This window comes from Centroberyx affinis, unplaced genomic scaffold (assembly GCF_046629955.1).
Source record: "Centroberyx affinis isolate AG114_WGS23_722 - 3 ecotype Tasmania unplaced genomic scaffold, CSIRO-AGI_Caff_v1 ptg007175l_1, whole genome shotgun sequence".
Taxonomy (NCBI): Eukaryota; Metazoa; Chordata; class Actinopteri; order Beryciformes; family Berycidae; genus Centroberyx; species Centroberyx affinis.
Window position 1 is genome coordinate 45,808 of NW_027283630.1, and position 12,657 is coordinate 58,464.

General features: G+C 42.6%; 1 protein-coding gene across 1 annotated transcript; it reads left to right on the forward strand.

Annotated features, from left to right (window-relative positions):
- Positions 1-1,697: 1,697 nt before the first annotated feature.
- prpsap2 (phosphoribosyl pyrophosphate synthetase-associated protein 2) lies at positions 1,698-12,364 on the forward strand. The gene is made up of 11 exons (XM_071513444.1): positions 1,698-1,785; positions 3,729-3,889; positions 5,222-5,274; positions 6,402-6,468; positions 6,817-6,990; positions 7,375-7,513; positions 8,223-8,278; positions 8,729-8,877; positions 9,602-9,672; positions 9,835-9,981; positions 10,360-12,364. Exons 2-11 carry the CDS (start codon positions 3,807-3,809, stop codon positions 10,516-10,518), a joined length of 1,098 nt encoding a protein of 365 aa, XP_071369545.1. The 5' UTR covers positions 1,698-1,785; positions 3,729-3,806; the 3' UTR covers positions 10,519-12,364.
- The last annotated feature ends 293 nt before the right edge of the window (positions 12,365-12,657 follow it).

The window sequence follows — 12,657 nt, forward strand, 5'->3', positions numbered from 1 at the left end:
ATGTGCCGATATATGAACAGACTGTACAGCTCTGCTGGGAGAGGAAGTATTATCTTTCACAAGTAAGAACCACTTTTGTTTCAAGCCCAAAACACCTGATAAATTCTGGTAGTCTCTTATGCTTATAGATTAGATGAGGACATCTGATGTTATCCATTCTGTTGTAGAAAAAACTGATGGTGCAGTTGCTGAGGCTTCAGCAACAAAACCAGGTCCCATCTGAGCTGATAGCCGAGGACTTGACTGACTTGCTGGTGGAGCGGGGCAAGAAATCTCTCAGGGAGCGGTGAGACTGAGACTCATACAGGTTGAATCGATCATGAAGCTAGTGGGTTTCTAATGAGAAGAACAGAGTAACAGTTAAGATGACCCTTCTGTTTTCTTTCTAAAATGAAGAAACTACTACAGAGGAATTGCGTGTTCTTATCATGTGAAAACCTTCTAATTCCATGTAGTACAGCTAGCATCATGTGAAAACTATAACCTCCAACTTTGCTGATTTTCCTGTTTTAACTTATATGCTGCTTTATGGGTTGGATACATTCTATGGCTCTTGGTGCTTATAAGACTTTCAAAACCCATTGGAAATCTGAAAAATGCATGGTGCTCAAGCTAAAAACAAGGTTGTTCTTCTTAGTTCCTGAAAAGTTGATATTTTAAAGATACAGCCAGTTTGTGAATGTGTCCAAAGCTGTATAAATATCAGGAGCATCATCTTATCAACATAACCTAGGTCATGGTCATTTTATCTGTCAAGGCTCAGTTCTTACAAAGGTCAAATGGATGGTCTGTCTCAAAAATGAGCACTTCTATTTAGTCTTTGTTGAGGGAAATCATGGGTGAGAAATATCTTGAGACACTTACAAACCATTTCTAACACAAACACACACACACACACACACACACACGTACTGACACACAAACACAAGACAGGAAGGCAGGATAGACTAGGTAGCAGCTGCTGATACAGATGTTCTGAATATGAGAACACTATTCAAACCTGACAGGATTATACATCAGGGTCTGTTTATTTGAAATGGCTGTTATGGCAAGCCTGCAAACAATGTAATGGATGTGATTTAAGTACAATACTGAGGTCAAAACATACCAAAGTAAAATTACTGGTAAGAAAATACTCCAAAAAGTGCAAGTACACAAAACAGCACCGAGTCACCTTTGAATGAATCAGAATTACTGTAAAGGCTGCGTTCAAGTAATCCTCGAGAATTAGTAAACTCTGTAACCTCCAACTTTCCCACTGGGAGGTTTTACCTTAAGCCAAGTTGTATGCAAATGGTAAATCCAGGCAGGTTCCATGATACCTGACTAAATGACTGAACTCTTTTACAACTCTAAAAAAGGTTCTGAGGAACTACAAACACAGTTTTCTTGTTCATGCATAACCTGAGACAAACTCAACAAGATAATAGGTGTATATGTGGTTTCGTAAAAAATCTGAAGAAATAAGGTTTTACATTTATAATCAAACTTGTAACCTTGAATCTCAGTTGTCCCTTTTCTGGCATGATAAAAATGTAATCAGTAAATGCTCGTCCCAATAAGTTGACTTGTGTACAAGTCTAGAAGAAGCACCCGAATGCAACATAAGACCCTCCCTCTTTTCCGCGCATCTATTCTCTGATCTTTGATTGGTCAAGCTGTACGTCCATTAAATTTGTACATTGCAGACAGTCGGAGTGAGAGGAACAGGTTGAGGAGGGCTGGGAGCTAGTATATTCAAATACCGTTGGTTGCAGGTTGTAACCGGACCCAAAACGCAAACTGGTGAGGAGTTTTATTGTAATATATTTTATTCTGTACTCGCGAAATGTTTTTCCCCTGGGTTCAAAGAGAAACTTGTTTTTCTAGGCAAGATAAATCAGTTCGCGCATCCATGAGCCATGGTAACGTTATTTCTTGCAAGCTAACGCTAGCACTCGTCTGTTAATATCATGATGTTATAAATGGTTAACGTTAATTTCAATTGATAGTGGTTCGGTTATTTGTATAATAAATATTTAAAACCACAATTTCTTCACACAGTTTAACTTCCTGACAAATTTGTTCACCATGCACGGATAATATCTGAGCATCGTAACGGCATAATCCCATGTAGTGCAGCTAGCCTAGCAACGCTGGGAAGCTAACGTCGTGACTGTTCAGCACTGAGTTATGATGCTGTATTTCCCCAACCCATTTAAAAACATAGGCGGCCCACCAAGACGTTTTATGGCCACCTAAAAGAAAATGTGAAACCTAATAAATGCCTTACTCAGTAGTAAGTACGGTATCTATTCTTTCCACAAACCATTTCTTTATTGTTTCAAGCAGCACGTTATCTTCAGCTTTGCATATGGTTGCATGTGGTATCGTAGTACAGCCCGTTTTGTTGTTGCTGCTTGTGTTATGTTCGTCAACCCCTCCCCTTTCTAGCAAAACACACACACACCACACACACACACACACACACACACACACAGTGCTTTGCAGTACTGCTACCTAAGCCTTTCTTACAACAAAGAGAAAACTAGGTCGATGTCATCTGCAGTCAGAAGACACACTTTTTTTATCCACCTGACTGAAATTTTAAATTCACAATTGAAAACCCACTTTCACTATATCAGATATGACTTTTTAGAATGAAAACGACTCTCCAGTCAAGTTTTGGTTACTTGCCAACGTTACTGGTATTTACCAGCCACAGCTAAAATCAACCAGCATTTGACAGGGTGGCTGGTGTCAGTTTCCCACTCTGGTCATCTGTTACCAGGGTCATCATTGGCAGATAAAATCACATTGAAATGAGTAACAATCCTAAGCTAAATAGGTGCAAAATATCCACGTGGAATGAGAGACTGTTATGGTTTTCATAGAGAGGGTGACAGAAGGCTGTGCACCAGTTGTTTGAAGTGAATGGTAAATAGTTTGAAAGTGATTGGGACTGGGGATGTAGTGTTTTTTCCCACTCGCTCACCAGTAGGTTTCATAGTTAACAAGCTGAATGCATAATATATTTGTCATAGTGGGAATGCCATCTATTCTCTCAAATAATTGACGACTCAGACACTGATTGTTTTAAAGAGCATTTTACAGCAGTTTGTGCTGCTTTCCAACACTGCCAAGAAGGACTGAGAGCGGTTGAAACACAGCGGCTTGAACAGGCTTGTGGCTTGTTATCAGTGTGGATGTAAACTGCCATTTCAGGCAAAGCACTTGGTGTGTTCTCACTTTCATTACGCTCACAGTTAGGACACATAGCGAAACATGGTGCTTTTACCAGACAGGTCTTTGTAGTTTGTGGGTATTTGTGCTAGCTGCAGACTTTCATCTTTGAGTTCTTCTTAATTGTCCATTTTCATTCACTAGGGGAACCTATATAACCTATTTTATTTATTATTATTAACACCCCCACCCCCCACACTGCGATAGTGAGGGCTCACCTCATTCACCCCTATTCTTTTAAGTATGGCTGATGAATTTTCTGGATTCTCCTTCACCATTTTATTATTATCAGTTGTTCTCAAGAACTAAGAAAAAATGTTGTGTTTCCTGTTTGATCTTCACTTCCGCTGCCATAGGGATGCCTCAGCAAGCCAAATAGTTGACACATTGGTTTCTAAGGAACTAAAATAAGCTGAAGTGGGTCCATCTCCTTGGTTTTCACAGAAATAGAATCAGTCAAGAATAGGATCAGTCAATCTGTCTCTGCCCCTTTGCCTCCACTGCAGGAAGGGCTCAGCGCAGCGTGGGTGCCCCGGGATCCACTGCCTGAGTGTGGGGAGAGCAGCGGCAGAGACCCCACAGACATGAACCACACTAAGGGAGGCCTGGTCATCTTCACCGCCAACTCACACCCCTCCAGCCGCGAGCTGGGCAAGAGGATCGCCGAGTGAGTACAGGAGGCGTGGATGGACATGTTACACACACACACACACACACACACACTAGGTAACACAATGAGAGCTTGGCAAGAGGAGTAGAATGAATACTGGACCCAGTTACTGAGAAACTAACACGCACAGACAAAGACACACACGCACAACTGGTTATTTTGGAGTAAACAAACCCACATGCCACCTCCTCTTATCTCAGTAAGGAAAGGAGTGCAAACAGCTGAGCTCCACACTGGTTGTTTCTCACACTTGGAAATGCATACTATTTAGTAGGCATTTTGAAGTAGAACACCAGTAAAATGCAGAGAAAGGGAATAATTTACAGAACACACCAAACTTGGCTACTATGCTGTGTGCTTCCTGACAGCCAATCTTTATTCCTGCAGAAAACTGTTACCAACCTGAGGATTTCATTTACTTTTCATATATATATGTACGTTTAACATTCTTAGACAGAGTGACTCGTGATAAGTGCAAACAAGTGGACATTCATGAATCACTGTGACTGCAAGTAGCTTAGTAATAATGAAAATGCGCAACAATACAATGCAAAGAATTAGAAAAAGATTTTTTTCCAAGGGGAACAATTATGTTGTTGAAATTATACCATTCAGAATAAGCGTAAAATAAGTATAATTGTTATTTATTAATGTAAGTATGAAGTGTGACTGCTGTGCATTCTGAGAACCAATATATCGCTGCTCATGTGAAAACCTCCAGTTTTATTGATTTGTTGGAGTTTCGAAAATTCTACTTTCCTTGAGATTATAAAACCCTTTCAAACTCCTTTGGATAAACTCAAAAAGACTTTTCGTAGCTCCTGAAAGTTTGACATTTTAGACAAACAAAGTCTCATGTGACAGCAATGATATGTTTCCTTTACATCTGTTTAACCATGTTGGGGCCCCATGTCTGAAAATTGCACCCACAGCTAGAAAAAGGCGAATACAATGAAAATTCATCACTGCTCAGCCCTCCCAAAAATAAATATATATAGTTGCAATTAGATACAGCATTGTCCAAGTTTCATGATGTAATATCTAACTTTGTACATTGTTAAACTGCAAAACCTGCTGGAACTGAACATGGTATGGTCCTGGACTCTTCAAGGACATTGGAGTCAGTGGATGTTTATAATCTGTGAATGTTTATAGAACAAAGAGAGTATTTGGCCTTGCTTCTCAGACAGAGGTACAGAGGTTTCCAGGCTCTGTGTATGTATGTATGTGTGTGTGTGTGTGTGTGTGTGTGAGAGAGAGAGAGAGAGAAAGCACAGCATGTTAACTTATCTGAAGCTCTCTCTCTGCCCCCCTCCCTCCCTCCCTCAGGCGGTTAGGGGTGGAGCTTGGCAAGGTGCAGGTGTACCAGGAACCTAACAGAGGTAAGATGACTCCTGACCTTTAACCTCCAGCGTTAGACCAGCATCACTTTTTTTTTTTTGTTATCAGAGGGAGGCTGGATTTCAATTATCTGATGGTCTTTTCATTTACCTCACTAGCAGAAGCCATCGAGTTCGAGGCAAAACTCAATACCCTGAATTGTATGACGCCTCTATACCGGTGTACCAAGACCTAAATAAGAAAAAAAATTGGGTGTTCATTTTTGTTTACAATTTGTGAGAGAGCCTCTTCCCTGTCTCCGTTTTGGTTTCGTTCCTAGGATACCACACAAATGTACATGTAGCTGAGCCTGTGGGATTGCGCCTGCTGTCTGCAAGCACCTTTAGTAAATGATAATGCTAATGCAAATATTTCTCATGCTCTTTTCAAAGCAGTTTTACACTGTGTGGTTGGTTCTGTATGGATAGAGCCTGACACTAACACTGCCAGGGTTATGGGTTTGATTCCCACTGCGCCCCCCCCCCCCCCCCCCCCCACACACACACACACACACACACACACACACAAACACACACACACACACACACACACACACACACACACATTACAAAATATGCACAGTATGTAGTCATGGATTATGTAGTATGTTACGCTTCACAAATGATTAAAGGGAAAAGAAAACCAATAAGATGAACCGTGAAATGTGGGGTCGTTGGGTTGAAACAAAGTTTTACACGGCCTAGTTGAGAACATACCCATGAGACCTGGACAGGTTTTCACAACAAACACCGGGGTTGACAGCAGTCCTGTCTGTCTCTGTTGTTCCCTCTCTGTGTTTCTGCTGTATATTTGGCTCTGCTGGGAAGCATTTTGTTTTATAATCACTCTTTTATGTGGGAGGCACATTTTTGGAATGCCAGTTTCTACAGTTTCACTGTGTGTGTGCATGTGTGTGTGCATGTGTGTGTGTGTGTGTCTGTGCACGCATGGGTTTGCTGGTGTCAGAGGCATAAAGGGTTTAGATAGCCCACTAATGAAGCTGACAGGCTTTGCAGGCTTTGTTGTGTGGTAGGGGTGTGTGCATGTGCGTTTGAGTGTGTGTGTGTGTGTGTGTGTGTGTGTTTTTGCTTGCTTCTCTCAGGTTCTCACGTCCTCTTTGTTTCCATAGAAACGCGGGTACAGATCCAAGAGTCGGTACGAGGCAAAGATGTCTTTGTCATCCAGACTGTGTCCAAGTACGAAAGAACACACACACACACACACACACACACACACACACACAATTGAAAATTTCAAATAATCAACACACAATTCTCCCCTGACACTTGTGACTTATCTCACTCCTCGTGTTAATCCCCTTCTCTCCCTCTTCTCCTCTCTTTTCCTTCCCTTCTCTACTCCTTCTCTCCATCTTTTCCCTCCCTCTGCTCATCCCTTCACTTCCCCTTTTTTCCTTCCCTCTTATCTCTCCCGTTGCTCCCTCTTTCTCTCCCTCCTCTTCTCTCTGCTATCTTTCCTCCCCTCCCTGTTCTCCTACCTCTCTCTCTCTCTCTCTCCCCTCTCCATCCCTCCCTCTGTACCAGGGATGTGAACACCACCATAATGGAGATGCTGATCATGGTGTATGCGTGCAGGACTTCATGTGCCAGGAGCATCACGGGCGTCCTCCCCTACTTCCCCTACAGCAAGCAGTGTAAGATGAGGAAGAGGGGCTCCATTGTCTCCAAGCTCATCGCCTCCATGATGTGCCAAAGCTGGTAAGGGGGGGTGACATGTTTTCCCTCTTCAGTAAAGTGAAAGAAAACCTTTGACTGAAGAAGCAAAGATCCTCTGCAACAGGAAGCAACAGGATTTATGGGCAATGTGGTCTTAATTTTCCAAAACACCAGCACTAACAATACCACTGGCATGAGAGACAGGCTAGTCTTCCCCATGGTCTCGTTTGTTTACAAAGTCGCAGAAGTTTTATTCACAAAGTGTTAAGCATACAAGGAATGTGAATTGGTGAAATAGGACGACATGATCGCAGGGCTAATCTGAAAAGTGTGTGTGTCCATCATGGTAACTATGCCATGGTAGCTAGTGAAGGTATGAAGGCAAATGTAACCATGCAGCCTTGGTAACTGCCTGCATTAATTCAGTCCAACACAACATGTTTGTGTAGGTCTGACCCATCTGATCACCATGGACCTCCATCAGAAGGAGATCCAAGGCTTCTTCAACATCCCAGTGGACAATCTGAGAGCCTCGCCCTTCCTGCTTCAGTACATACAGGAGGAGGTACACACACACACACACACACACACACACACACACACACACACACACACACACACACACACACAAATAGGACCCACACAAGAAAGGATTTCAACATCTGCTTCCTAGCCTTTGCTTGCTCACATAGTTAAATTTTCAAAGTAAAATCCAGATGACTGGATTGGTTGTTATGTTCTTTTGTACTTGAAGGAAATATCCACCCTAAAACATTAACATTGTTCTTATTCCCCCGGATAACTGACCAAATGTAGATGATGTGACGTTGTGTCAGGACATTTCCAGCGCAATTACAGTGGAGTTTTTCAGGTTTTGGTGTCAGCTTCTTTGAATTAAAAAGGAAGGGCTAGAGTATCTGAGAGCAATTTTTTCCTTTAAACAGCATACAAATTAAAATTAGTAGTTTTAGTCATGGATTTATCATAATCAGCAATATTAGGTCGATGCATGAATCTGTCAGATTATATTGGTGTCCGGTTATCTCTCTGACCCTAGACACATACACAAACACAATTTGTACACACAAATCTGTGCTTTTGGAACATCAACAGAGCAGTACTTTGTAGTGATCATCTTGGTAATCCACCTCTATGTCTTAAATTCAGGTTGGGAGCACAACTACAGTTGTGCATACACCTCCTCTACTACCACACATTAAATTGGAAGTGAATCTGTCTATTCATTTGTTGTTTTCTTTTCCATGAACCTCCAGATCCCTGACTATAGAAATGCTGTGATCGTGGCCAAATCCCCAGCGTCTGCCAAAAGGTAGGCTCTCACTCACTGTATATACTAATTTATATACAGTACATACACTGTATATAATATAATTACTTTCAGCTGGTTGTTGCTTTGCTGAGCTGCAAAGCTGTAACTCATAAAGTTCAAGTAATAATTGAATGATGAACCTAAACTTAACCCTAATCTCTCTCTCCCCCTGTTTCTCTTTTTTCCCCTACTCTCACCACTCTGTCCTTTCCCATCCTTCCCTTCCTTCCTCTCTACTCTTCCTCCCTATCTCACTGGGACCTTACACCTAACTTTACCCTTTTAAAAGTGATGGAAAATAATCATTTTGGTCTTTGTTTTCCAAAGATGTGGGTTTTGAGAAAGTGACACCCTCTCAACGTAAAGACAAAAACTAGGATCCTTCTCTTCTTTTTTTACTCAGCCACTGTACTTGCAGTTTTCTACGAGTCTCTCTGTCTGTGTGTGCAGGGCCCAGTCGTTTGCAGAGCGCCTGCGTCTGGGCATAGCGGTGATCCACGGCGAGGCTCAGGACGCCGAGTCGGACATGGTGGACGGCCGACACTCCCCGCCCACCGTCAAGACCACCGGAGCCATTCACCCCAGCATGGAGATACCATGTAATGTATAGACACACACACACACACACACACACACCAGCAAAGACATACCATGTGACCGACACACATCGGCACTGAGATACAATGTAGTTAAGCTGCACATTATCATAGTCCACATATTTAAAATCAATCAACAATTTCCTAAATTTAATAAGACTCTGCAAAAGTAGTCCTCAACTGCTGACAAATGGAAAAATCCATTAACTGGCCGTATTGAGCGTACACACACACACACACGCACACGCACACGCACACACACACAGATCCTAAGATATGCAATGAAACCAGTGCAAATGGTTGGTTGTCATGCAACATGTCATGTATGTAATGTGAATATACAGACTTTTTTGATTCTACCGGAGCTAATAATAACTGATTCCATGTATTACTAATAATACATGTATTACTAATAATACATGGAATACAGTGGTGTTTCCCTTATATTGTTTGAGCAGCTGCTCCTCACTAAAGCTGCACATCCAGCTAGAAAAACGAATCATGAATCAGACCATAAATCCTGGTTCAGCTTTAATTTTAGCCCATTGCATCAGTTATGATGACGCTGCCACCTAGAGGCAGTAGTGGGGAATTTTCACAGCCCAATATTATGACTCAGTGACCCCCAGAGGTTCAGTGAAAACATGAAAATGCATTATCTGAGCTTCTCTCTCTCGCTCTCTCTCTCTCTCTTTCTCTCTCTCACTCTCTCTCTTCTTTATTCCAGTGTTGATCCCTAAAGAGAAGCCCCCCATCACTGTGGTAGGAGATGTAGGAGGCCGCATCGCTATCATAGTGGTGAGAGAAAGCTACGCACACATCTCTTCAGTGGATTAATGACAAAATCATAATCAGTGTCTGGGGTGACAAGGTGTCACTAGAGGGCGCCATGCTCCCTTTACTGTCTGGGCCCCTGAAGATGATAAGTGTGCTTTAGACGGGTCTGTGTTCGTCCTGCAGGATGACATCATCGATGATGTAGACAGCTTCGTGGCGGCAGCAGAGACGCTGAAGGAGAGGGGAGCGTACAAGATCTTCGTCATGGCAACGCACGGCATCCTCTCCTCCGACGCCCCCAGGTTCATAGAGGAGTCCGCTATTGATGAGGTAGGAGTGTGTGTGTGTGTGTGTGTGTGTGTGTATACTTTTAAATATTTTGTAACATTAACAGCATTCTAATGTCCGGCTCATGCTTTCTCTCCATCTCTTTTTATCCCTCTTTCCTTATCTTTCTTTTCTCTCCTTCTTTACCCACCATCGCCCCACTCCTCCCTTTTCTCCCTCCCCCTTTCTCGCTTCCTCATCAACATGCCTCTCCTCGTCCTCCCTCTCTCTCTCCTTACATCTTTCCTCCCTCTCCCCCTCTTCCTGACTCTTTGTCTCCTCCTTCCTCACCCTCCCCTCATTGCTGTCATCTCCCCCCTTCACTCTCATCTTTCCTCTCTCTCTCTCTCTCTCCCTCTCTTCCCTCCCTCCGTCTCCCAGGTGGTGGTGACCAACACCATTCCCCACGAGCTGCAGAAGCTGCAGTGTCCAAAGATCAAGACGGTTGACATCAGCATGATCCTCTCTGAGGCAATCCGCCGCATCCACAACGGAGAGTCCATGTCCTACCTGTTCCGCAACATAGGAGTGGATGACTGAACGAGTCCTCACACACACACACACACATACACACACACACACTGAAACGTACACGCCAATTGCCTTGTCATAACTCTTCCGCAGCATAGTGGTGGATGACTGAACCAACACACATACACACAGAAGCTTACATGCCAATCGACTTGTGCTACGGGTTTTGCAGTTTAGTGGATGACTTCATGAACACACACACACACACACACACACACCAATATCCATGTCCTACTTGTATCACAATGTAAGGGTGGATGTCTGAAGAAATTTAAATACTAACCCTTTCCTATGATTGTAGCTTAACATAGAAGATGACTGAAAACACACACCCACACTCACACACACACACAAGATAAACTTGTAGCTTAGTATAAAACGTGACTGAATACACACACAGACACACACACACTGATCTACCTGTGTCCTCAATGGACCTGAATGGACTACTGCCCACCTATCCAGACCCCTTCCCCTCCAGACTAAAAAGCCAATGACTGCCCTCTCCTCCAATCAATATAAAACCCTCTCTCTCTTCTTTACTTACCTCTCCATCTCGTCTATATTTTTTTACAAGTTATGTAGAGAGGTCATTTAGTGTCTGAGTACATTGTGTTTCCATAGAATGGTTCATGTTGACATTAAATCTATATGTTAGAACAGGATGTGCAGATGAATGTCTTTTTCTGATGCATTAGTAAAGGAGATTGTACTATAAAAGAGAGCCAGTGCCTTCTACACACACACACACACACACACACACATACACACAGGCCTTCCCCACTCCTATACACAACTGTGTCTCAGCTAACATAACTAACTCATAGTGGCGCTAGTAATTAATCCAGATATATGCGGGTTCCCGGCTATTTAACTCGGGTTGAGTTTGTGAGAGTGCATGTTCATGTATATGTGTGTGTGCTTCCGTGTGCACCTGCATGTGCATATACAGGGTCTTAACGTGAGGGAGAGTCCAAGCCTGTGTCAATACTCTTGTTTCTTTACGCTGTGTCTGAAATGTGCTACTGATATTTAAGCCACTGTGCTGTGTAGTGCTCGTTAGTTTATAGTCCTACCGGCCGGCCATATGTCTGCGTAGTTGCCATAGACGTGCCCATAGATGCTGATCTGGGGCCAGAGCTGCCATTTCATCTCTTATTGCTGAAGTTGGACTGAAATGAACACATGAAAAATGTCATTCAGAAGCAATGCGTTAATTTGAAGTTTCATGCTGAAATTTCCACTCAAACAAAAACAAAGTGAAGACAAAGTGTTCCCTCTATCTGTAGTGTGGTACTGCACTTGTGGAATATGTATTCATTGGTCATCTGTATAACATCATGTGCATATTCCAGCAGTGAAAGTGCATAGCAAACCAAGGCTTTTGTCAAGGCCTCTTCATATAAATATTCGTGCCACAAGCACGTCCCTTCCAGCTGGAGGACTCTGGATTGAAGAAATGCATAAATTAACTTTTTTTTTTTGCGAAAGACGATTGAATCTTTTTAAATTAGAAATTTGCGGTAGCACCATGTGTCCATGTTTAAACACAAATATTGCTTATTAAAATGTCCTTGCAGCTCTGCTGTAAGGTTAGGAGTGGAAGCTGGTCCTTAATCATTTGGAAAATCCTTGATCGACAGACACTTGGATAACAGGCCATGTGATACAGATACAGATGTTGGAGATGCAAAGTTACTAACTGCAGCTGCAACTAAAGCTGGAATAGTAAATAGTGAAACTTTATCTGGCTATCAGAACTTGACTGAAGCAGGTCTTTGTCACCGTACCAGATGTGTTCCAAAAATGTTTTGTATTTATTTTCAGCACTGATTATAAATAAATAAATGATCTATAAAAGGTACAGTGTTTCCAGTGTTTTCTCGTGGTTTATTGCTTTGTGATTGTGATGAGAAACTGCTTTTGGGAACTATCAGACCCTAGATATAGAAGAGAGTTCCTCAAAGTCGTCTGTTAATTGGCAGTATGACTTCTGTAACATTGCCCTGCCTCACACTCATACAGCTTCACACATGGGAGCAGCTCCTCTGGAACACTTGTGGATTGAGTGCCTTGCTGAATATACACTGACACTGGCTGTTGAGAAAGGAGAGAGTGCCACTCGTTCACTGCCACTGCAACTTTACA